This window comes from Stegostoma tigrinum, chromosome 4 (assembly GCF_030684315.1).
Source record: "Stegostoma tigrinum isolate sSteTig4 chromosome 4, sSteTig4.hap1, whole genome shotgun sequence".
Lineage (NCBI taxonomy): Eukaryota > Metazoa > Chordata > Chondrichthyes > Orectolobiformes > Stegostomatidae > Stegostoma > Stegostoma tigrinum.
The window spans coordinates 80,644,335-80,671,323 of record NC_081357.1 but is presented as its reverse complement, the minus strand read 5'-3'; the positions used below and the strand labels follow the sequence as shown (position 1 = coordinate 80,671,323).

The 26,989-nt window shown below is 42.5% G+C and overlaps 1 protein-coding gene across 5 annotated transcripts in view; it reads left to right on the top strand.

Annotated features, from left to right (window-relative positions):
• Window positions 1-2,824: 2,824 nt before the first annotated feature.
• Window positions 2,825-26,989, top strand: part of mpv17 (mitochondrial inner membrane protein MPV17) — a 138,258-nt gene continuing 114,093 nt past the window's right edge. For 4 of the 5 annotated variants that reach the window (XM_048531858.2, XM_048531859.2, XM_048531857.2 and 1 more), the window contains exons 1-2: window positions 2,825-2,937; window positions 11,996-12,078. In XM_048531858.2, the coding sequence (XP_048387815.1) occupies window positions 12,006-12,078 (73 nt within the window). In that variant the 5' untranslated portion in view covers window positions 2,825-2,937; window positions 11,996-12,005. The remainder of the gene's footprint in view (window positions 2,938-11,995; window positions 12,079-26,989) is intronic. The other variant, XM_048531856.2, reaches the window with a different exon arrangement.

Sequence of the window (26,989 nt, the reverse complement as noted above, 5' to 3'; positions counted from 1 at the left end):
TTGTACCCGGTGTGGCTTCCTCTACATTGGGGAAACCAAGCGGAGGCTTGGGGTCCGCTTTGCAGAACACCTCTGCTCGGTTCGCAATGAACAACTGCACCTCCCAGTCGCGAACCATTTTAACTCCCCCTCTCATTCCTCAGACGACATGTCCATCATGGGCCTCCTGCAGTGCCACAATGATGCCACCCGAAGGTTGCAGGAACAGCAACTCATATTCCACTTGGAAACCCTGCAGCCCAATGGTATCAATGTGGACTTCACAAGTTTCAAAATCTCCCCTTCCCCCACTGCATCCCAAAACCAGCCCAGTTCATCCCCTCCCCCCATTGCATCACAAAACCAGCCCAGCTTGTCCCCTCCCTCCACTGCATCCCAAAACCAGCCCAGCCTGTCTCCGCTTCCCTAACCTGTTCTTCCTCTCACCCATCCCTTCCTCCCACCTCAAGCCGCACCTCCATTTCCTACCTACTACCTCATCCCACCTCCTTGAACTGTCCGTCTTCCCTGGACTGACCGAACTCCTCCCTACCTGTACTCTCCTCTCCACCTATCTTCTTTTCTCTCCATCTTCGGTCCGCCTTCCCCCTCTCTTCCTATTTATTCCAGAACCCTCTGATGAAGGCTGTCGGCCTGAAAAGTGAGCTTTTGTGCTCCTGAGATCCCGCTTGGCCTGCTGTGTTCATCCAGCTTCACACTTTGTTATCTTGGATCCTCCAAAACAAACAAGTTTTCTTTCGGTTCGCAATAAGCAACTGCACCTCCCATTTCCACTACCCCTCCCATTCTTTAGATGTCCATCATGGGCCTCCTGCAGTGCCACAATGATGCCACCCGAAGGTTGCAGGAACAGCAACTCATATTCCGCTTGGGAACCCTGCAGCCCAATGGCATCAATGTGGACTTCACCAGCTTCAAAATCTCCCCTTCCCCCACTGCATCCCAAAACCAGCCCAGTTCGTCCCCTCCCCCCACTGCACCACACAACCAGCCCAGCTCTTCCGCTCCACCCACTGCATCCCAAAACCAGTCCAACCTGTCTCTGCCTCCCTAACCTGTTCTTCCTCTCACCCATGATAATAAAATGTGAGGCTGGATGAACACGGCAGGCCAAGCAGCATCTCAGGAGCTCAAAAGCTGACGTTTCAGGCCTAGACCCTTCATCAGAGAGGGGGATGGGGTGAGGGTTCTGGAATAAATAGGGAGAGAGGGGGAGGCGGACTGAAGATGGAGAGAAAAGAAGATAGGTGGAGAGTAGAGTATAGGTGGGGAGGTAGGGAGGGGATAGGTCAGTCCAGGGAAGACGGCCAGGTCAAGGAGGTGGGTTGAGGTTAGTAGGTAGGAGATGGAGGTGCGGCTTGGGGTAGGAGGAAGGGATGGGTGAGAGGAAGAACAGGTTAGCGAGGCAGAGACAGGTTGAACTGGTTTTGGGATGCAGTGGGTGGAGGGGAAGAGCTGGGCTGGTTGTGTGGTGCAGTGAGGGGAGGGGGCAAACTGGGCTGGTTTTGGGATGCGGTGGGGGAAGGGGAGATTTTGAAGCTGGTGAAGTCCACATTGATGCCATTGGGCTGCAGGGTTCCCAAGCGGAATATGAGTTGCTGTTCCTGCAACCTTCAGGTGGCATCATTGTGGCACTGCAGGAGGCCCATGATGGACATGTCATCTAAAGAATGGGAGGGGGAGTGGAAATGGTTTGCGACTGGGAGGTGCAGTTGTTTATTGCGAACCGAGTGGAGGTGTTCTGCAAAGCGGTCCCCAAGCCTCCGCTTGGTTTCCCCAAATGTAGAGGAAGCCACACTGGGTACAGTATACCACATTGGCAGATGTGCAGGTGAACCTCTGCTTAATATGGAAAGTCATCTTGAGGCCTGGGATAGGGGTGAGGGAGGAGGTGTGGGGGCAAGTGTAGCATTTCCTGCGGTTGCAGGGGAAGGTGCTGGGTGTGGTAGGGTTGGAGGGCAGTGTGGAGCGAACAAGGGAGTCACGGAGAGAGTGGTCTCTCCGGAAAGCAGACAAGGGTGGGAATGGAAAAATGTCTTGGGTGGTGGGGTCAGATTGTAGATGGCGGAAGTGTCGGAGGATGATGCGTTGTATCCGGAGGTTGGTGGGGTGGTGTGTGAGAACGAGGGGGATCCTCTTTGGGCAGTTGTGTCAGGGACGGGGTGTGAGGGATGTGTTGCGGGAAATGCGGGAGACGCGGTTAAGGACGTTCTCGACCACTGTGGGGGGAAAGTTGTGGTCCTTGAAGAACTTGGACATCTGGGATGTACGGGAGTGGAATGCCTCATCGTGGGAGCAGATGCGGTGGAGGCGGAGGAATTGGGAATAGGGGATGGAATTTTTGCAGGAGGGTGGGTGGAAGGAGGTGTATTCTAGGTAGCTGTGGGAGTCGGTGGGCTTGAAATGGACATCAGTTACAAGCTGGCTAATCTCCCCTTCCCCCACCGCATCCCAAAACCAGCCCAGTTCATCCCCTCCACCCAGTGCATCCCAAAACCAGTCCAACCTGTCTCTGCCTCCCTAACCTGTTCTTCCTCTCACCCATCCCTTCCTCCCACCCCAAGCCGCACCTGCAACTCCTACCTAATAACCTCATCCCACCTCCTTGACCTGTCCGTCTTCCCTGGACTGACCTATCGCCTCCCTACCTCCCCACCTATACTCTCCTCTCCACCTATCTTCTTTTCTCTCCATCTTCGGTCCGCCTCCCCCTCTCTCCCTATTTATTTCAGAACCCTCTCCCCAACCCTCTCTCTGATGAAGGGTCTAGGCCCGAAACGTCAGCTTTTGTGCTCCTGAGATGCTGCTGGGCCTGCTGTGTTCATCCAGCCTCATATTTTATTAACCAAGCTTTCTTTGCGTGCTGCCGGTCACATGGAGTCAGCGGAAGTGACGTTGAGCACGGCAGATTAACTGTTACAGGAGGTTCTAAACCAGGTTTGTGGAATTTTGCTGCTTCTTTCTTGTATCAGTAAAGTCTAACTATTATGCCAGACAGGAACCGACCTCCCGAAATACTAACCGATATTTTTCTATTTCTGTAATTTTTAAAAAAATCTGGGCATCACTGGGTATTCTGTCAAGTTGGGGTGATACCCGTAGCGAGAAAACTTCCACCAGCACATGGCCTTCCTTCCCCCGCCACCCCCACGCAACTTCTGCTGTAAAACGGAACCCGTCCTTCTACATCAATATGCAGAACATTATATAAACGTCTTTTGAGATTTATGTTTTTAAAGTAACATTCTTTGTAATACAGTTGCGATGTTTCAAAGTTGATTTTAACCAAATATTTGTAAATAAAACAGAAAACTCTGAAAATACTTAGGATTTAGCAACATATTTGAAGAGAAACAGTCAACATTTGAGCACTTCAAAAAACAGCAAGGAAAGTCTGGGATCGGCGCAGTTTGAGTGGATTGGCCATGGTCTGTGTAGGTTAGGTGCTTTAGTCATGGAAAATGTAGGTTTACAGGGCGTGGGGGTGGGTGGGTGGGCGAGGGCTTTGACTCAATGTGGACTTGTTGGGCCAAATGGCCTGTTTGCACACTGTATGGATTCTCTGATTCTATAATTGATTGACAAGAGCTATCCTTACTGAACTAAAGGTAATGGTGATGGAGGGGAGAAAAGCAAGATTGCCTAGAGGATGCTAGTGGATAGAAAGTTAAACCAAAACAAAGAAATGAACAGAGCGTAAGTTATAGAACATTACAGCGCAGAACAGGCCCTTCGGCCCTCGATGTTGTGCCGACCTGTGAACTAATCTAAGTCCATTCCCCTACACTATCCCATCATTATCCATATGCTTATCCAAGGACTGTTTAAATGCCCCTAATGTGGCTGAGTTAACTACTTTGGCAGGCAGGGCGATCCATGCCCTTACCACTCTCCGAGTAAAGAACCTGCCTCTGACATCTGTCTTAAATCTATCACCCCTCAATTTGTAGCTATGCCCCCTTGTATGGCAAACTCCGTTTTAAATCTGTAAAATGCATAAGCAAAAGATAAAGTGGCCTGACTGGTCAGTTCAGCTGGTGATGCGGCACACTTGTGTGTACTGGAGGTTACATATGTTAACTTGCAGGGCCCAGTTCTTTGCAGACAAAAGGCAGACGCACTATGCCTGAATCATTGCAGTAAAATGGGTGATGTTGATTCTCTGATTCATTCCTGTGTGATGCCTTGAGGAATCAGAATCAGCCTGCCTGGTTTAAAATTTAAACAAAGCTTGACGGTTATGTGTCAGTTGCATTAACAGGTGCATGCTCCATAGTGACGCCTTTACCAATTAGATACCAAAATATAAATGTTTTTACTTTTACTTGTGTATTTCTTGCAAGTGTCCTGATCAGGACAAGATGAAAATTTTAAGAAATTGTGTAGAGTGTGCGGTTCCTTTATGAGAGAGTGTGTTTCTAAGCTTAAGAGATTTATACAATAAAAGAAAGTATCTCCATGTTGCTGAAGATGTACACCCAGTTCTAAAAGTGAAACATATAAATCGGCTGTATAATTGGAAACCTTAGGTTTGTTTTGATGATTTGGCAACTAGCTGGAATCAGCCATAAGACCATAAGACATAGGAGTGGAAGTAAGGCCATTCGGCCCATCAAGTCCACTCAGCCATTTAAATCATGGCTGATGGACATTTCAACCAATTAATTTAAACCAAGCACTTAGCGATTGAAAGCTAAAATGCATTTAAATCTGATGGTTTTGATTACCTCGGACCAATGCTATTGTAAAAAAATTGACATGTCATCCCAGGTATATGAGGAAACGGTTTTTGAAAATTGGTGTGAGAGCGAACCGCCATCTAAGTAAGCGCCTTGCTCTCTGAAGAAATCACTAAGCCATCTAAGAAAGCACCCTCCTAAACGTAAAGAGTAACACGATACTTCTAATGAAGAGTCTTCACAGAGAAAACATTCTGTCAGCAGGATCAGTGAAGGAAAGGTGTTTATCACTGGAAAGACAGTGGAGAAGGCGGACCATTCCAGCAGACACATTCTCTGTGTGGGCTTTGAGAGACCAAGTTTTAATTTTTTTTTTCTAACTACTTGGGTTATATAAGTGGAATAACAAGTTGTAGAGCTGGTTGAACACAGCAGGCCAAGCAGCATCAGAGGATCAGGAAGGCTGGTGTTTCAGGCCTAGACCCGTCTGCAGAAATCTCTAGCATCTGTAGTTCCTACTGCCTCTTATATAAGTGGGACTTGTGTTTATTGGAATAGCATACCAGTAGAATTTTGTTCAGTTAGGGAATAGTCAGGAGTTGGGGGGGAATTATTCGTTTTGATTTTAGTTCTGTTAATTTGTTCACTCTGACGGTTAAATAAATAAATTGTTACTCGTTACTTATCAAGTGAATATCAGGGATTTTCCTTCATTTAACCACCCCTTTTCCATTACAGTTAGGGGGCTCAAATCCAGGATCTGGCTGGTTTGTGTATGGGATCTGAATGGAACTGAAACTGTTTGAATTACAATTAAAAGCAGAGGAAAAAGAAAAGTAACAAATTGCTCTGGCCAGACAAAAAGAGAAAAGAGAAGACCAGGAGAGAGAGAGAGAGTTTGAACATAGGAAGTTGCAAATTAAACAGGATAGCTGACATAAGAAGATACATTTAATGAGGAAGAGCGTGATGATAAGCAGAACCATCGTACCAAAGTCCTGCCAGGGAAATATACAAATATGTCAAAACATTACCAAAATTCAATGAAAAAGATGCAGAAGCCTTTTTCATTTACTTTGAGAAGTTGGCTAGGCAGATGAATTGGCCACAGACAGACTGTGTGGGTAATGTTAATTCAGACCAAGTTGGTTGGTCTAGTGAGCTGTTTGCAGCAGTGTCAAATGAGGTATCAAGAGAGTATGAAGATGTTAAACAGATTATTTTGAGTGCTTACAAATTGATACCAGAAGTGTTGACAACGGTGCAGAGCTGGGCTGAGAAGTGGCAGATGGAGTTTAAATGAGTGAGATGATTCATTTTGGAAGGACAAATTTGAAAGCAGAATACAGGGTTAACGGAAAGATTTTTGGCAGTGTGGCGGAGCAGAGGGATCTTTGGGTTCATGTCCACAGTTCCCTGAAAGCTGCCATCCAAGTGGATAGATTTGTTAAGAAGGCGTATGGTGTGTTAGGTTTCATTAATAGAGGGATTGAGTTCAAGAGCTGTAAAGTTATGCTCCAGCTATACAAAACCCTGGTTTGGCTACATCTGGAGTATTGTGCCCAGTTCTGGTCGCCTCATTACAGGAAAGATGTGGAAGCATTGGAAAAGGTGCAGAGGTGATTTACCAGGATATTGTCTTGAATGGAGGGAAGGTCTTATGAGGAAAGGTTGAGAGAGCTAGAGCTTTTCTCTTTAGAATGACGAAGGATGAGAGGTGACTTGATAGAGGTGTACAAAATGATCAGAGGTATAGATAGAGTAGGCAGCCAGAGACATTTTTCCCTAGGGTGGAGGTAGCTATTATGAGGGGACATAGTTTTAAAGTGAGTGGAGGTAGATATAGGGTTGACGTCAGAGGTAGGTTCTTTACTCAGTGTGGTAGGGCGTGGAATGCATTGCTGGAGAGGGTAGTGGAGTCAGTCTCATTAGGGACATTTAAGCGGCTGTTAGATAGGCATATGGATGATAGTATGAGGTAGGGTGGAGGTTAGGTAGACCTTAGGTTTAGGGTAAAAGTTCGACACGACATTGTGGGCCGAAGGGACTGTACTGTACTGTTCTGTATTCTAAATATAAGGAAAAAACCAGGTCAGACTTAATGTTGTGTTTGAAAGAATTAAACATAGCAACTTCAGTAGATGGGTGAGAGCATTATAGATAGAAAAGACATACGAGGATCTTAGAGAGAGAGAGAGAGAGAGAGAGAGAGAGAGAGAGAGAGCTTATTCTGCTGCAGGAGTTTTAAAAACTCACTTCCAGAAATGATAAGAACTCATGTTGAGGAACAGAAAGTTCAAACAGTGAGAAGAGTGCAGAGATCGCGGATGAATACACCTTAGTGTGTAAATCAAAATTTAGCTCCCAACAGCAATTTTGTTCCATGGGGGATAGAAATTGGGGAAAAGGGAGATCTTTCAATGAAAAACAAAGTTGATCACACTGGGAACAGTTTTCCACAGGTGAAAATGGAAACCCAAGAGGGTGAAAAAGAGGCGAAAAGGCCTCCAATGTTTTCACTGCAGTGGAGTGGGACATGTGAAGTCAGTGCTGATAGTTTAAGGAAAGCACTGAGGAAAAATGATGTGGTAAAAGAGGCTTGTGGTAAAAGTGGGATTATTTAGGGTAGCAAAGGAAATCCCTAAAGGAATCAAGGAGCTGCAGAAGATTACGTAGCCTAGTCATGGGCTGGATAGTGAGATAGTGCCAGATCTCTACAAAGACTTCACCTCTGTGAGTAAGGTTTACTCAGGAAGAACAGAGGGAGAAGGTAAAAAAGTTACAATATTGAGAGATACAGGAGTTAACTAGTCTGTAATAATGAGGTGAAAGTATTTGCACTCCTATTGTGTTACCGGAGAGAGTGATAATCTGTGGAATAAATGGAGAGAGATTTAGCATTCTCCTATATAAACTCAGGTTGGAAAATCCAATCAAGACTGGGGAAGTCATAATCGGAGTGATTGAAAGAGTGTTTATTCCAGGAATTCAGTTTGTTCCTGGAAACAACCTAGCAGGATCAAAGGTGGCAGTGACTCCCCTTTGTAGTGGAGAAGCTGAAGGAAAACAAGGGAACTGAGGAGTTAAAAGGAAAAAGAGAGGGAGAGGTGAAAGAGTTGTGGTCCAGTTAGCTGACACCCTGTTTGATGAACTGGTAAAGGAAATACCTGAACAGGTAGAGGATCAGGCAGAGGTGTTTAGTTCTGAAAGATTAATGGAGCTTTAACAAAAAGATGAGACAATAAAAGGTTTATATCTTAAAGCCTACTGGGAAAAGGAATCATAATGTATTCCCTAGTGTTATTATCTTAAGGATTAGAATCCTAAAGTGAACATGGAGACTGTGGCAGGTTCATGCAGTGGAGAAATGGGCGGAAGTGCACCAGAGTGTTGTTGGTAGTATACAGACAGGAAGCATTACAGGTAGCACATAAATTACCTGTAGAAGGTCATCTAAGAGTGTGGAAGACTCAGGCTAAAATACTAAAACATTTCTATTGGCCTAGATTACATAAGGATGTGCTTGAATTTTGTTGTACCTGATATAATGTCAGTTGGTAGAAAAACCACAGGCAGTAATAAAACCAGCACCTTTGCCAGTTCCCACATTTGAAAAACCTTTCACGTGGGTCATGTTTGATTTTTGTAGGTCCTCCCTCTAAAACCAGAAGTTGAAACAGAATTTGTGCTAACCATAATGGATGTGTCGACCAGATTTCCGGAAGCAGCTCCATGTCAGAATGTTAAGACAGAACTGATTGTGGAGGAGTTGCTCCAATCAAAACCAGATGATTTGGATTTAGATGTGCCTTAAAGTAACTTAAATAATGAGGAAGTCCTTAGAGAATGGGATAGCATAGTGAGCTATCTGTCTCAGGAACAGTGAACTGAATTGAAAACCTTGTTGTAACAACATGAGGTTATATGTGAGAATAGAATGGGGAGGTTTAGTATATGAGCTTGAACTGGGAATACTGTTCCGATTAAACAAGACCCCTACACGCCTAATCCTCTCAAAGCCACACAGGTACAGAAGGAAGTGGAACCGAAATTCCAAGAAGACATCATTGAGCCAAGTCAAAATGAGTGGGGTTTGCCGATTGTGTTGTTTCCCAAACCTGATGGTACACAATGATTCTGCATGAATTATTGGCAGATACGCGCTATAACTAAATCAAACCTGTACCCAATTCCAAGGATGGAGGACTGTGTGGAAAAAGTTGAACAAACCACTTGCATCACAAAGTTGGATTTCCTCCATGGTTACTAGTAAGTGCATTTTTCGGAGCGAAAGAAGTTTCTGTGTTTGTAACTACAAATGGGCTGTATCAATTTAAAGTAATACCCTTTGGAATGAAGAACGTACCAGCCACATTTCAAAGACTTATGAACAGAGTTGTGGCAGGAATGACTAATTATGCTGTCTCTAGATTACTGAGTGATCTTTGGCCATTCATGGAAAGATCACATGGTGCATTAGGTAGAACTCATTGAAAGACTACGGGAGGCAAAACTGGTTATAAATTTAGCAAAAATTGAATTTGCAAAGTCAGAAGTGATATTCTTGGGACACAACGTTGGACGTGGAAGGATGACGCCAAGGAACATGAAGATGAAGGCCATCAAGGAATTTCCAAGACCCTCCTCGAAGAAAGGTGCTTTGAATTTTGGGACTGAACAGCTTCTACTGGAAGTTTGTATCAAACTTTAGCGCCGCTTACGGATTTGCTAAGGAAGAGCATGAAATTTTGGAGGACAGAACAATGCCACGTGGCATTTGAGAATTTAAAAGCCGTGTGAACCGCCACATCAGTTTTAGCCACACCAAATTTCTTAACTCTTTTAAAGTCGCTGTTGACACCAGCGATATAGGGGTTGGAGCTATGTTGATACAGGAGGATAATAGCAGAATTGAAAGGCCAATTGATTATTTTTCAAAGAAACTCAGTATCCACCAGAGAAAATACTCCTCCATTGTGAAAAAGTTATTGAGTTTGGTACTGGCCTTGGAACATTTTAATGTTTATCTTGCAAACAATGTTTTGGAGGCTGTTGTATACAGAGACCACAACTTGCTGTCCTTTTTTGGAAAGATTTAAGGACAAGAATACAACACTATTTTGTTTAAGTCTTATATTACAGGCTTTTAATTTACAGAATGTGCAAGTTGCAGGTCAGAAAAACATTACTGCAGATGTGCAAGTTTAAAACAATGTGTCCATAAGATGGAGCTGGTACCGTCCAATGTTATATATGTATGCAAAATTATTATGAAGGTTATAACTTCAGATTACTGACCTGTATGTATCATGGTAATGGTATTAAGAATTTTTTAAAAAGTTATCATTTCATAATAGTTTTTTTTTCTCAAGAGGGAAGGTATTAAGAAGTTGAGGAGAACGTAGTTCCTTTAGGAGATAAAGTGCTTTTCTAAACTTAAGAGATGTATACAGGAAAAGTAAGTGTCTGCATGTACCTGAAGTTGTACGCCCAGTTCTAAAAGTGAAACATGTATTAATCAGCTGTGTTATTGGAAACCTTAGGCTTGTTTTGATGATTTGGCAACTAGCTGGAAGCAGCCAATTAATTTAAACCAAGTACTTAGCGATTGAAAGCTAAAATGCATTTAAATCTGATGGTTTTGATTACCTTGGACCAATGCTATTGTAAGAAAATTGATACATCATCCAAGGTATATGACAAGATGGTTTTTGAAAATTGGTGTGAGCGCTAAACACCATCTGAGAAATAAGCACCTAGCTCTCATAAGAAATCACTAAGAAAATACCATCTTACCCATAAGGGGTACTAATTAAGAGTCTTCACAGAGAAAACATCCCTGACTGCAGGATCAGTGAAAGAGTCAGGGGAGAAGGCAGAGTATTCCAAAAGACACATTCTCTGTATGGGCTTAAAGAGACTAAATTTTATTTTTTTTCTTACTGTTTGGGTTGCGTAAGTGAGACTTATGTTTATTGTACAAGCATACCAGTAGAATTTTGTCCAGCTAGGGAAGAGTTGTGAGTTAGGGGGGAATTGTTTGGTTTGATTGTAGTTCTGTTAATTTGTTCACTGTTAGGGGTAGATAAATTAACTATTACTTTTTACTTATAAAGTGAATATCAGGGATTTTCTTTCATTTAACCTCCCCTTCTCCATAACAAAAGGCTTTGAGAAAATTTTATTTTTTAGCAATAAACATGACTTAGTTCGCTCTTTGTGTGGTCAGATGATTTCGATTTTGTTTTCAGTTGTTGCAAATTTTCCAGGATAAAATTGTGCAGTAGTCAAAATTAAGCACTTTATGGTGTGTTGTTCATTCTCAATTTCGCAATATAGAGAAGTTGCTTACAATTTGCAAATCCATATCACTCTCAGGTGAGATAACTAACCGTATTTATAAGTTGTTAGATTTAGAAAAAAAGCACTGTTACACATCTATTATGATATGTATCCAGTCTTCTTCTCTCAGATTCTGTGTGCTTCTGGCATTTAGTGTTTATTTCAGCTTTCCAGCACTTTCAATATTTTGTTTTTAGCTTCAACATAGAAAGCTCCTAGATAAGCTCATGTCCGGTAAGCATGGGAAAAATGAGGGCAAGAATTTTGAGGAATGTCAATTTTTTTTTAAAAAATGAATCATTATCTTTGACAGTAGGTTATCGTAATCATCAGACAGCCTAAAGATTCCTTAACAGAAGTCACATGAATGATTTAAAAAAAGTCATTAATTGTGAATTCCTGTTTACGTTTTTTGAATTATTTGAACTTTTAAAAAAAAATTGAATTAGGCGACACAGAGGCTCTGAGGTTAGCACTACTGCCTCACAGTGCCAGGGACCCAGGTTTGATTCTAGCCTTGTGTGGCGCTCCCATGTTCTCCCATGTTCTCCCATGTTCTCCCATGTTCTCCCATGTTCTCCCATGTTCTCCCATGTTCTCCCATGTTCTCCCATGTTCTCCCATGTTCTCCCATGTTCTCCCATGTTCTCCCGTCAGTCCAGAGTTGTGCAGGTTAGATGGATTGGCTGTACTAACTTGCTGTATGGTATCCAGGGATGTGCAGGCTAGGTAGATTATCCATGATAAAATGGAGGGTTATGGTGTTGGGTAAGGGCCTGTATTGGGTGGGATGCTGTTTGGAAGATTGGTGTGGTCTCAATGAGCTTGGCCTCTTTCTGCACTGCAGAGATTCTATGAATTTATTTCCACTTTACAACTATTGTGTTGTTGATGTGTAATTTAGAAAGCAAGACCCCTCAATTATTGTAAAGGCCAGCCTGACAAGCATATTGTGATTATTTTTTTCTTGGCAGATTGTAAAGAATGAGATTACCATGGCGAGTCTATCAGATGATGATGTTTAAGCACCCTTGGAAAGTCCAAATACTGACTGCTGGTAAGAAATTTTGGTCAATGATACCCGTGATTTCAATTTCATTACAATTTCCATTGACTTTCAGACCAAAACAAGTATGTTTAGTGACCCGTTCTGTAAGTGTGGAGCAGTTTTGGACTTTGTTTCCACCACTGACTATTTTGAATCCTTAGTGTCTGTGCAGATACGTGCAACAACTCGATGATGAGGTTAGATACAGTAAAATTATAAAAATATTAGTAGATCATCTGTGGTGTTGAATTGTGGTAGAGAATGGTCAAGACTTCAGAGTTGTGTCCAAGCAGTGATAGGGGAAGTATGGCACAGAGGCATACAGTATGGAATCAAACCCTTCAGTCCAATCAGTCCATGACGACCATGTTCCCAAACTAAACTGATCCCACCTCCCACGATTTGGCCCATATTCCTTCAAACCTTCCCTGTTCATGAACTTATCCAAATGGCTTTTAAACATTATAATTGTGCCTGCATCCACCACTCTGTTTGGCAGTTCATCCCACACGCAAACCACTTTGTGTTTTAAACATAAGTTGCCTCTCATATCCTTTTAAAATCTTTCTCCTCTCACCTTAAAATATGTCCCCTAGTTTTGAATTCCCTCACCTAGGGAAAAGACTCTTGTCATTCACCTTTTATCGATATCCCTCATAGTTTTATAAATCTCAAGGTTACCCCTCAATCTCCTAGGCTGGGAGAAGGGTTGAGAGTTAGCAAAGGGAGAAAAGATGGGAATAAGAAGAAACAGGAGATTTGGAACGTTAAGGTTGGTGATGTAATCGAAGAAGTGACAAGAAAACTAGTTCTTGTATCTAGCTGTGCCCCAACTCTCAATTCTTACTGAGAAGTGGTGAGTGGTCGTCTAAATATTCCCTTTCTCTTGGTCTGGAAATTCATTGAAAAGAGGTATGGCTAACTATATTTTCCAGCAACAATACTTTCATTATGAAGTGGCTTGGGGGAGATGGTGGGGACAGCATGTTGAAATGATCCATTGATTCTCATCTCAGGAGAGAAAATTACCTTTGTGGAAACCTATGTGTTTCCTCCAGTATTCTTAGTACTGGCACCTTGGCCACTTTCAAATCCAGTACATGTTGTATGGTGAGTGGGAGGGGTTGGGTGTTTGGGGAGATACCTGCTTGCTACTAGTACTCTTAAGTTGCAAATAAACAGACCAAGTTTTCATCGCTTCACTGCAAGTATTCCCTGGCATACATTGCATTGGAGTAACTACTGTCCAGGTTCCAGGGTGTGCTAGCTAGATGGATAAAAAACTGGCTAGGCAACAGGAGACAGACTAGAAGTGGAAGGGGGTTCCTGAAATTGGAGACCTCTGACCAGTGGTGTTCCACAGGAACCTGTGCTTGGACTGCTGTTGTTTGTGATATATGTAAATGATTTGGAGGAAGGTATAGGTGGTCTGATTAGCAAGTTTGCAGATGACATGAAGATTGGTGGAGTAACAGTGAAGGGAACTGTCAGAGCTTACAGCAGAATATAGATAGACTGGAGAGCTGGGCAGATAAAGCCTTGGGCGATTGCCTGTGTGGAGTTTGCACATTCTCCCCGTGTCTGCATGGGTTTCCTCCCGGGTGCTCCAGTTTCCTCCCACAATCCAAAGATGTGCAGGCTAGGTGGATCGGCCATGTTAAATTGCCCATAGTGTTCAGGGGTGTGTGAGTTATGGGGGGATGGGTCTGGTTGGGATGCTCCAAGGGGCGGTGTGGATTTGTTGGGCCAAAGGGCCTGTTTTCACACTGTAGGGAATCTAATCATAAATGGCAGATAGAGATCAATGCAGGCAAGTGCAACATGATGCATTTTGGAAGATCTAATTCACGAGCAAACTATACAGTAAATGGAAAAGCCCTGGGGAAAATTGATGTTCTGAGAGAACTGGGCGTTCAGGTCCATTGTTCCCTGAAAGTGGCAACGCAGGTCAGTAGAGTGGTCAGGAAAGCATATGGCATGCTTTCCCTCATTGGACGGAGTATTGAGTACAAGAGTTGGCAGGTCATGTTGCAGTTGTATAAGCCTTTGGTTTGGCCACATTTAGAGTACTGCGTACAGTTCTTGTCGCCACATTCCCAAAAGGATGTGGATGCTTTGGAGAGGGTGCAGAGGAGGTTCACCAGGATGTTGCCTGGTATGGAGGTTGCTAGCTATGAAGAAAGGTTGAGTAGATTAGGATTATTTTTATTAGAAAGACGGAGATTGAGGCAGAACCTGATTTGATGTCTACAAAATCATGAGGGGTACAGACAAGGTGGAGATCAGGAAGCTTTTTCCCAAGTTGGAGACTCAATTACTAGGAGTCATGAGTTCAAAGTGAGAGGAGGAAAGTTTATGGGAGACATGCGTGGAAAGTTCTTTACGCAGAAGGTGGTGGGTGCCTGGAATGTGTTGCCAGTGGAGATGGTACACGCAGACACGATAGTGTATTTTAAGATGTACATGGACGGGCAGGGAGCAAAGACCCTTAGAAAATAGATTACAGGTTTAGACAGAGGATCTCGATCGGCGCAGGCTTGGAAGGCCGAAGGGCCTGTTCCTGGTCTGAAATTTTCTTTGACTGAACAAAGATATTTAATGGTCGTAATTTCTGTGAACGGAGGTTTGGGCAATCACAAACTCCATAACTCAAGACCAAACTTTCTGTGTGGATTATTTTAATGGAGGTCAGGCTTCTTTGAATAAGGCAGAGATAGGAAGACATTTTTTGTTTGCTGGAATGTTCTCCCAGAGTTCCTTAGGAGCAAATGTTTTGTCCTCATAGAATTACCAGTCTGCTGCAGAAAAACTGCCTGATGGCAAACATGTAAACATTTGGACTAATTCACTAAAGTTGAGTTGGAATGGTTAGTGATGTATATTTTAGTTGCCTGTTTTCTACCTTACATTGTAGTGATGCTTTTAAAGTGGGATTTGCTGATTTACAATACTACCTGTGAGCATAAATGTACTGAAGGTATATGTTGAAAGCTTCATAATTTTTCAGTACATGGTGACATGAATTTTGTGTCCCATTTGGCATGTTTAATGCAAGGTATGCTAAATTGCTTTTGCACTTTGTTTTTAGAGTCGTAGAGATCTACAACACAGAAAAAGGGCCTTCAGTGTATCACATCGTCACCAGAAAAAACAACTGCCTAACTAATCTAACCCATCTTCCAGCGCTTAGCCCGCAGCCCTTAAGCATATCGCAAGAGCACACAAAAATACTTCTGAAATACTCTGAGAGTTCCTGCATTTATCACCCTTACAGACTGAGAGTTTCATGTTCCCATCACCCTCTGGATGAAAACATTGTTCCTCACATTTCCTCTATACCTTCTGCCCCTTACCTAAAGTCAGTGTCCCCTGGTTACTGATCCCTCCACCATGGAGAAAAGCTTCTTTCTGTCTACTCTGTCAGTGCCTCTCATAATTCTATACATGAATCATGCCACCTCTCATTCTCCTCTGCTCCAAGGAAAACAGCCCGATCTGCAGTGTCTCTTCACAATTGAAACTCTCCAGCCTTGTATTGCTGTTTTGTTTTTTTACCCCTGAGTTTTGCCCTAGCTTGTCCTAAGTGTTTACCTTGAATTCCTGGCTTATGGCAGTATTAAGTCCTGATGGTTTTCTTTTGTTTTATTCTAAAGCACAAAACAAACTTTAACTCAATTTAAATATTCATGAGCATTTCTTTTGCATCTTGCCATGAATAAATAAGTGTTGAAATATCACTATCTGTATTAAAATACCTTGAACAAAAAGTACCAAGCTTCTACTGTAATTTTTTTTCCTGAGACTTCCCAAATTGTTGTACTCTGACATCAGTGTGTAAAATATATTTTGGTGACATGGCACTACAGTTGACAAATTTAGACTGGTGTCTGAGTGGAGCATTAAATTTTGAGAGTAGTAATGTTGTATTTTCGTATTATCTCCAGGAGGAAGATCAGTTATAGGTGTCACAGAACAAGGGTGCATTTGAAGTGAACATTTTTTTTTAAAGGACTTGAAGATTGTGACATAGTGTTTTGTGAAGTAGAGGTGAATCTTCAGATATACACTTACATGTGGGCAGTATCAAGTCAGCTAAATGCCAGAAAGGCTGCTGGGCTGAGCATTTGCACACGATCATAAAAAAATTGAGATATACATGACATTGAATTCATTTTCTGTTAGTCAGACCAGCCAGCCTTTTGCCAAGTAAAAAAAAACATGTTCAGTGTGACCAACCACGTCAGAAATGATTCCAGAATGATGACTATCTAATCATAAAGTTAAGTATGGGTTGAACAGACTGCTGCAAGTTCTTTAATTTTCAGTAAATTTTAGATGACCAACAGTGATCATTTTATTTGCTTTGTTGTGGGGAAGCATGTACTTAAATTGTCAGAATTTGATTTTAAGAGTATGAGAAGACATTTCGTGTGGGCATTAGGTATTAAAACAGCATGATCATCTGTGATGAGAAGTAGTAGCTGCAAAATCAAACTAAGTTGCTTGCTGCACAATGTTAGCTCGCAACATGAAAATAAATGCCAACTCCTATTTCTTCCCATTGTCGGTAAAGTGTTGGAAAAGGTTATAAGAGATAAGATCTATAATCATCGAGAAAAGAATAAATTGAATAGGGATAGTCAGCATGGTTTTGTGAAGGGTAGGTCGTGCCTCACAAACCTTATTGAGTTCTTTGAGAAGGTGACCAAACAGGTAGATGAGAGTAAACCGGTTGATGTGATGTATATGGATTTCAGCAAGGCGTTCGATAAGGTCCCCCTCAGTAGGCCATTGTACAAAATGCGGAGGAATGGGATTGTGGGAGATAAAGCAGTTTGGATCGGAAATTGGCTTGCTGAAAGAAGACAGAGGGTGGTAGTTGATGGGAAATGTTCATCCTGGAGACCAGTTGATAGTGGTGTACCGCAAGGGTCGGTGTTGGGCCCACTGTTGTTGGTCATTTTTATAAATGACCTGGATGAGGGCATAGAAGGATGGGTTAGTAAATTTGCAGATGACACTAAGGTCGGTGGAGTTGTGGATAGTGACGAAGGATGCTGTAGGTTGCAGAGAGACATAGATAAGCTGCAGAGCTGGGCTGAGAGGTGGCAAATGGAGTTTAATGCAGACAAGTGTGAGGTGATGCACTTTGGTAGGAGTAACCGGAAGGCAAAGTACAGGGCTAATGATACGATTCTTAGTAGTGTAGATGAGCAGCGAGATCTCGGTGTCCATATACACAGATCCTTGAAAGTTCCCACCTAGGTTGACAGGGCTGTTAAGAAAGCATACAGTGTTTTAGCTTTTATTAATAGAGGGATCGAATTCCGGAACCAAGAGGTTATGGTGAAGCTGTACAAAACTCTGGTGCGGCTGCACTTGGAGTATTGTGTACAGTTCTGGTCGCCGCATTATAAGAAGGATGTGGAAGCTTTGGAAAGGGTGCAGAGGAGATTTACTAGGATGTTGCCTGGTATGGAGGGAAGGTCTTATGAGGAAAGGCTGAGGGACTTGAGGCTCTTTTCGTTAGAGAAGAAGGTTGAGAGGTGACTTAATTGAAACATATAAAATAATCAGAGGGTTAGATATGGTGGATAGGCAGAGCCTTTTTCCTAGGATGGTGACAGCAAGCACGAGGGGGCGTAGCTTTAAATTGAGGGGTGAAAGATATCAGACAGATGTCAGAGGTAGTTTCTTTACTCAGTAGTAAGGGAATGTACGCTTTGCCTGCAACGGTAGTAGATTTGCCAACTTTAAGTACATTTTAGTCATCATTGGACAAGCATATGGACATACATGGAATAGTGTAGGTTAGATGGGCTTGAGATTGGTATGAGGGCTGAAGGGCCTGTACTGTGCTGTAATGATCTATGTTCAGGTTGTCTCTTGAATGTTTCTCATACAACAAGTGACTGAAGGATCCGTTCAAATTCCTGAATTCTTCATACTTAGAAGCTAATGGAATTCTCCCCTGCAGATTTAAAATTCATGAAGATTGATATTTAAAATTTTATGGCTATTTGATAGAATCCCTAAAGAGTGGAAACAGGCCCTTTGGCCCAACAAGTCCACACCAACCCATGGACCATCCCCCTATACCCTGCACGTCCCTGAACATTTACGATTTTTATTTTATATTTAGTTTAGACACTAAATGAGAATTGTGAATACTTAAAAAATTCTTTTCCTTCACAGTGAACATTGAGAGTTAATGAAAAAGATTTCAGAGTATCTTCAAAATGGTCTTTGCTAAAAGAATGATTCCTGGAAGTATAGCCCCTAACTTATTTTCAAAACAAAGATTGATTGATGTTGACTTGCCACAATTGTGATTACATCATCATCAATGGTGGTCCCTTGCAGATGAGGATGACTCTGTTCCACTTTAATAGGTGGCTGTACAGACCAATACAGCGTCCCCAGGCTTTGTTACACTTGTGGCAGAAGATGGTCACAGGAAGGGTGGCTGGAGCAGTGATATGGCAGCCTGCTCCTTTCGCTGTTTTTGCCTGGTTTCCACTTTTTCCTGACAGCAGGTCTCAAGGTGTTCAGCATCTTCCTGAGTGCTGCTTCTCCACTTAGAGCGTTCTTGGGCTAGTGATTCCCAGGTAACTGTGGGAATGCTACACTTTGTCAATGAGGTCTTGAGGGTATCCCTGAAGTGCTTCCTCTATCCACCTGGGGTTGCCTGCCATTTCAATGTCAGAAGTAAAACTTCTGCTTGGGGAGTCTTGTGTCAGTCATGTGGAAGACATGCCAGTGTGTCATGCTTCAATGTTGAGTTTTGACCAGATAGAGGACGCTCATTTTGATGCATTGTTCTTCCCAGTGGCATCACAGGGTCTTACACGGGATGTGTTGGTGATATTGCTACAGCACCTTGAGGTATCTGCTGTAGCTATCCATGTCTTGGAGCCATATTGGAGGGCAGGACCACCACACCTCTCTAAACAATAATCTTGCTGTCAGATGTGATGATGTAGTCCTGGAACACCTGGAAGTGGTGCTGGATCTCTTCATCAGTAACTGCTTTAGCTGACAGGATACTCCTGAGGCATTGGAAATGATCAACATTCTCTAAGGCTTCCCTGTTGAGGAAGAGATGTACATTACCATTTCAAGAGCTTCCATGTTGACTTAGTTACTGTGAAGTTGGGCAGGTATGATCCCAGATTTTGATCTCTTGTCTGTGCTAATATGTTCAGCTGGCAGACTCTGAAAAGTATTGTGCTTGTGGGCTAGGAAAAGGAAAATTAACTAGAGTTCCCATTCTAGAATGTTAGCCAGTCACTTATAGTAGAAAGTACCCATTTGTAGGTATTAGCTCAAGTCAGGATTTGGTTGTCAGTGACCCAGCTGTGTTAATAATGAAGCTTGAATCTGTAACAACTATTTTTTGGATGCGATGCCTAATTTTCTTCTTGAACAACATATTTCTTCTGATTTTTCATCAGCTTTTAACTTTAGCTATCAGTTGTCACATGGTTTATTCAGCCGCTCTCTGAATTGAATTTGAACACAGAGTAACAGGCTTCCAACTTTTAAAATTGTGCATGAGGTTTCCTATTTAGTTGATTAATGTTGATCGGGGAGATGAGATCTGAAAGGGAATTCAGAAAGAATAAAAACAAACCTAGTTATGGAAACTAGAAAAGCTGAAAATGCAAGTGGAAAGCAGTAGAAACAAGTCTCGGAACAGACTAAAGTTAAATTGCAAAATAGTATTAAAAAGGCAGCGTTAAAAACACTGTCTGAAAGTATACAACATACGCGACAAAATAGGTGACTTGATGCTGCTGATACAAGTGAAAAAGTAAAATGCAAATGTTTTTACAGAGATGTGGTTGCAGGCTAAACCAAATCAATTACATCATTTACAAGTCAGCTGGATAGGTATATGAATGGGAAAGGTGTAGAGGGATATGGGCCAAATGCTGCCAAATGGGACTAGGTCAGATTGGATATCTGGTTGGCATAAACGAATTGGATCGAAGGGTCTGTTTAAATGTGTTATTACTGTAACTCTTAAGTCTGGAAACTTAAATTACAGATATTTGTGAATGCAGCCCAGTCCATCACAAAAACCAGCCTTCCTTCAATTGACTCTGTGCCCTTCCCACTGCCTTGACAAAACAGCCAACATAATCAAACACCACCACCCCACCCCCCGACCCTGCTTATACTCTCCTCTGCCCTATAGAAGAGGGTGGAAGATGCAATATTTGAAAACACGTACCAACAGATTTAGGAGCAGATGCTTCCCCGCAGATATCAGACTTGTTAATGGACCTTTCATATGTTAGATAAAAACTGAAAGAATTGCGGTTGCTGTAACTTAGTAATAAAAGCAGAAATTGCTGGAAAGGCTTGGCTGGTTTGGTGGCATCTAGAACATAGAACATAGAACATAGAACAGTACAGCACAGAACAGGCCCTTCAGCCCACAATGTTGTGCCGACCATTGATCCTCATGGATGCACCCTCAAATTTCTGTGACCATATGCATGTCCAGCAGTCTCTTAAATGACCGCAATGACCTTGCTTCCACAACTGCTGCTGGCAACGCATTCCATGCTCTCACAACTCTCTGCGTAAAGAACCTGCCTCTGACATCCCCTCTATACTTTCCACCAACCAGCTTAAAACTATGACCCCTCGTGCTAGCCATTTCTGCCCTGGGAAATAGTCTCTGGCTATCAACTCTATCTATGCCTCTCATTATCTTGTATACCTCAATTAGGTCCCCTCTCCTCCTCCTTTTCTCCAATGAAAAGAGGCCGAGCTCAGTCAACCTCTCTTCATAAGATAAGCCCTCCAGTCCAGGCAGCATCCTGGTAAACCTCCTCTGAACCCTCTCCAAAGCATCCACATCTTTCCTATAATAGGGCGCCCAGAACTGGACGCAGTATTCCAAGTGCGGTCTAACCAAAGTTTTATAGAGCTGCAACAAGATCTCACGACTCTTAAACTCAATCCCCCTGTTAATGAAAGCCAAAACACCATATGCTTTCTTAACAACCCTGTCCACTTGGGTGGCCATTTTAAGGGATCTATGTATCTGCACACCAAGATCCCTCTGTTCCTCCACGCTGCCAAGAATCCTATCCTTAATCCTGTACTCAGCTTTCAAATTCGACCTTCCAAAATGCATCACCTCGCATTTATCCAGGTTGAACTCCATCTGCCACCTCTCAGCCCATCTCTGCATCCTGTCAATGTCCCGCTGCAGCCTACAACAGCCCTCTACACTGTCAACGACACCTCCGACCTTTGTGTCGTCTGCAAACTTGCTGACCCATCCTTCAATTCCCTCGTCCAAGTCATTAATAAAAATTACAAACAGTAGAGGCCCAAGGACAGAGCCCTGTGGAACCCCACTCACCACTGACTTCCAGGCAGAATATTTTCCTTCTACTACCACTCGCTGTCTTCTGTTGGCCAGCCAATTCTGTATCCAAGCAGCTAAGTTCCCCTGTATCCCATTCCTCCTGACCTTCTGAATGAGCCTTCCATGGGGAACCTTATCAAATGCCTTACTAAAGTCCATATACACCACATCCACAGCTTGACCCTCATCAACCTTACTAGTCACATCCTCAAAAAACTCGATAAGGTTTGTAAGGCATGACCTACCCCTCACAAAGCCGTGTTGACTGTATTTGATCAAGCCATGCTCTTCCAGATGGTCATAAATCTTATCCCTCAGAATCCTTTCTAACACCTTGCAGACGACAGACGTGAGACTTACCGGTCTATAATTGCCGGGGATTTCCCTATTTCCTTTCTTGAAGAGAGGAATTACATTTGCCTCTCTCCAGTCTGTGAAGCAAAGTCGGAGTTAACGTTTCTGGTTGAGTGACCTTCTCAACTGATGGTTGCTAGGAAAATGTTGATTTTATATGCAGAAGATTGGTGGAGGAGAGTCATACAACCATGATTTCTCTGACACGTTGTGCTAGTTTCAGAATTTCCAGTTTGTGGGCTCCAGCCACCACCCCTTTACCATTGATTTGCAATACCTTAACACATCCATCCCCCACCAGGACGGTCTCCGGTCTCTCCGCTTCTTGTTGGATCAAAGTTCTGAACCATCCCCATTCACGATCCACTGCCTCTGCTTGGCGAAGCTCGTCGTCAATCTGTAGAACTTTTCTTTTAACTAGTGTCGTTTTATTCAGGTCAGAGGGGTGGCCATGGGTAGCTGCATTGGCCCCATTATGCCTGTTTCATAATTGGGTATGTGGAACAGTCTTGTTCCTGACCCATTGTGGCCCCTCCCACAACAGTTTATCTGGTATACGGATGATATTATTTGTGCTGTTTCCCTGTCTTGGCTGGAATTGGAAAAATTTATCGCTCGCATCCAACACCACCACCTCCCCCGCCACCTGAAACCTGATTCATCGGAGTCCTCCCCTTCCTTGACATCTGTTTCCAATTCTGAAAATAGGCTGGGTATCGATTATCCACTATAAACCCACTGACTCCTACAGTTAGCCTGGCTATACCTCCTCACCCTGCCTCCTGTAAAGACTCTGTTGCATTCTCCCAGCTTCTCCATCTCTGTTGAATCTGTTCTGATGATGCCATCTTCGACAAGGAAGCCTCCGAAATGTCCACCTTCCTCAACCAAGGATTCCCCAGCACCATTGTCACCAGGGCCCAGATCCAGGTCCAACCCATCTCCTGCAGTTTGACCCTCACCACCTCTCTTCCCTACTGCAACAGTGATAGGGTCCCCGTTGTGCTCACCTACCATCCCACTGCCATCCATATCCAGAGAATCATTGGCTAACATTTCTGTCACCTCCGATGAGATGCCGCCACCAGACACACATTTTCTGCCCCTCCCTTGTAAGTTTTCCAAAGGGATTTCCCTCCAGGACACCCTTGTCCCCTCTTCCTTCACTCTCAACACCACCCCGTAGGCTCATGGCATCTTCTCATACAACCGCAGCAGGTATAAAATGGTCCATTTACTTCCTCCCTCCTCAGTATCCAAGGTCCCAAAGATACCTTCCAAGTGAATCAACGCTTTAATTGCATTTCACACAATTTAGCCTACTGCATTCGCTGCTGGCAATGTGGTCTCCTCTACATTGGGGAAATGAAGCATGGATTGGGTAACTGCTTCACAGAACACCTACATTCTTTCCACAAACAAGGCCCTGAGCTTCCGATTGCCTACCATGTCAACATACCACCCTGCTCCCTGGCAAACACCTGTGCCTAGCTTGCTGCAGTGCTCCAGCAAAGCTCAGTGCAAGCTGGAAGAACACACCGCATTTTCCGTTTAGGGACCCAGTAGCCTTCTGGACTCAATGTTGAGTTCACTAGGGCTTGAGCTCCACTGTGACCTTACCCCAACCCCCATAACCCCCAGGCCTTGTTCTCACATAATCTGCTTTTACACACCACCCATTGTTAGCCACGAACAATCTCCATTACTAGCTATTCACCCTCCTAGCCAGATTGTTATCTACCCCTTTGTCTGTACAACTATTCTCTCTCTTTAGGGCCCACCCCCATCAATTGTTTACTCCTTACCTCCTCCCCACACAATATCTTCTGCGTACAATATGGTATTTTCCTAGCTACCATCAGTTCTGAGGAAGGGTCATTCAATCTGAAACATTAACTCTGACTTCTGTCCACAGATGCTGCCAGATCTGTTAGCTTTGCAAGCAGGTCCTGTTTTTGTTTCTTGTATATTAGAGTTGATCTTTCTCTGCATCTTCTCTGTAGATGTAACACTATTCTATATTCTGTTACATTACCTTGATGTGCTTACGTAAAGTATAATTCGTTTGGTTAGCAGGCTGTATTATGTTTTTTGTTGTATCTTGATATGGTTGACAATAATAGATCAAATCGGATCAAAACAAATCAAATCAAATCAACCTTTTGATTTCTAGCATTTTGGCATAATGTCCAGTATTCTCGTAGTCTTTTTAAATTGCTGTTGTGCCTAACTCTGAGATCTTTGTGTTTAAACTCTTCTATGTTTCTGTTTTGTTCCTTTCACATGCCTAGGTCAGGAATACTGCAACTAGAAACAAAGTAAATTTCTTTGAATCTGACTCAGTGACTGCTGTGTGAAAGTGACCTTTCTAATCAGAACAACCAAAGCCTTACACAATCTTTAGTTTTTCTCCCTTTAGAAAACTGCTAGAGTTATAATTCTTAGATTATTCTTATTCTTGCCAATGCTTAATAGTTTGGGCAAAATGATGGATGGAAAGATTTATGTCAAGGCCTTGGAAAGAGTACAATAGAGATTTACTACAATGGCACTGGGGTGAGCTACTGAAGAGATTGATAGAGTTCTTCTGAAAGCAGATTTGAATGAGGTGTTCAAAAGCATGAATGATTAGACAGCAAGGACGTAATACTGCTTTTTAAAGTCGTTTTGGTACACTGTCAGAGCAGAATGTGTTACGACACGGAAATACAAGGTGGACAGAAATGAAGTCTGTGTTCCCTCCCCAATAAATGCGAAATCTTGGCTGTATTGCAACCAGGAAGTATCAAGTAGCAGCCAAAACGCTTTCTAATGAAAGAAAATGTTCAGTGGCCAAATTTTTGCAGTGATTGCCGTAGATCATTTCAATTAAAGTAAGATGCTCAATTGAATCTGATTTAAAGAGGGACAAAGTTAGCGTGTGGAACTAATATAACCCTTTAGACAGATAATGGGAAATTGTTTGTATGTTTCCCTTCCACTTACTACTTTCTCAGTTGTATATCGAGCTTTAAAAAGGGCAAAAAGAACCTTTAAACAAAATTTAGTTTTACTGTAGTACGTAGTGTCATATTAGGCTGGCATTGTAATTCTGTTGTCGTAGTCCAGTGCTGCCACCAGTCCCCCCTCTAGATTTCTTCTAACATACCGTTCAAACACTGGGCAGATGGGAGATGGCAGATCTGGCTTTCTGACCCAGAGGCAGCGACATTACCACTGTGCCACAAGAGCCCCCCCCCCCCCCCCCCCCCCCGGTCCTCCTTTCCATGCTCAGTTTAAGGGTCTGCCTAATTATCAGTGAGAGTACAGACTACTAATGAGTCTTAACAAGAGATTCTTGCTGTAAGTAGCAAGGGTTAATTTACTGAATAACAGCAATATGCACAAGAGACATTGACTTGATTACTTGAGACTATAGAGACCCTAATTTCTGACCCCATTAAGATCTTTATCAAGACTGCATGATTCTTCTGCCAAAGGTTATGACATTGTCAGATTGAGTGTTGTTCAATGCAATTTCAGGACTATTACCTTACACAACATTTAATAAGTAGAAATCTCAGTACTGTTTGATTGCTACATAATACCGCTCAACTTGAGGGTACACCCCTGTTGCTGGTCAAGGTGAGGGTAGCAAAGTCTGTACCAAACAGGGATTATAATTGAGATTTTCCTAATCTTGTGCTTCTGTACTGTTTATGACCACACCTGGTGGTACATGTAACTGCATTCACCCAGAAAACATTGGGCGTCTCTCTTTTGATTGGTGCATTTGTGTGTACATATTTTACCTTTCATTTTAACCTTTTGGGAGGTGGTGGTGTGACAGTACTGTCACTTTAAAAAGTTATTTTGACCTGTTTAGTTTTTGAAGAGAGGTTTTAAGGCAGCGGTGACAAACTGGCTACTTAAGTAAATGATTTTTGAAGCCTTTAGGTTCTTTTTTTTTAGTCAAAACAACGAAAACAGCCTGAATGGATATGGTCAGCCTCCACAGATCCAGATTTCTGGGTTTTGGTTTTTTAATGACATCAGAAGCTGTTTGGGGCCTGAAAAATTGGAAACTTCAGTGAATGTCTTTTGGCTGCGACACTCTGAATTTTCTTTTAATGATGTTTCCTCCTGGATTGTATGTAAGAATCTATGTCTGAATTTGCCTTTTTGTCAAGGGGTGTATTTATGGATGTGATCATATTAGAACAGTCAAATAGTAATAGGTACCACATCTCTTATTTGGTTAAGTTTTCCATTAGTTATTCTAAATTCCTCTTTCTTTTGTTTGTATTTTAACTATAGTGTGTAAATTAATTGTGGTTTGCTTAACATAGTAATTCGACAGTCACCTCCCATCTGGAACACGCACTTCACATGTACCTTTTAAAAATAGGAAAATGTTAGGGTCTAGGCTACATTCTTAAAATATTTTGAGTATGTCTGGTCTGGCCCATGACAGTGGTACAGAGGTAATATCATTATATAAGTACTCCAGAAGCCTTGACTAATGCTGTAAGGACCTGGAATCAAACCCCACCATGAGGTCAAATTTAGAAAATCTAGAATTGTAAGTTAGTAATGGTAACCATGAAACTATCTGATTCACTAATTTCCTTTTAGGAAGGAGCCCTTGTCTAGTCTGGCTCTCACGTAAGCACAGCTGCACGGTAAAGCGGTAATTCAAAACTGATTAGTAAGTCACTCAGTTTGAGTTCAATTAGGAATTGGCAATAAGTGCTAGTCTTGCTAACAAAGCTTGCATCACATTTTTAAAAAAAAAGGTTGGTGAAAGTTTCGTCTTTGAACAAAACAGAATTAACTGAAGTATTGAGTTTCATTTATTTGTATTATGTTTGAGAGTTAATGTGTAAAATCTTATTTTTTATGATATCACTCAAAACTTAATATTTAGTTTTGACCCAATATTCATAACTTTTCAGATGCCCCATTACAGAACAATACATCTGCTTTGAGGCATCTGAGGGTAATAATGCCATTGAATTATTCAGGTTACGGTATATAGTATTACCCTGCTGTTGCAAATCCAAACTTTCACTTACTTGATTTCTTCATGGATCTAAGCTGTGCTGACAGGCCTAGCATCTGTTACCAATCCCTAATTGACCTTAAACTAAGTGATTTACGAGGCAGTTCTGAATTAACCTCATTACGGCACAGAGTTAT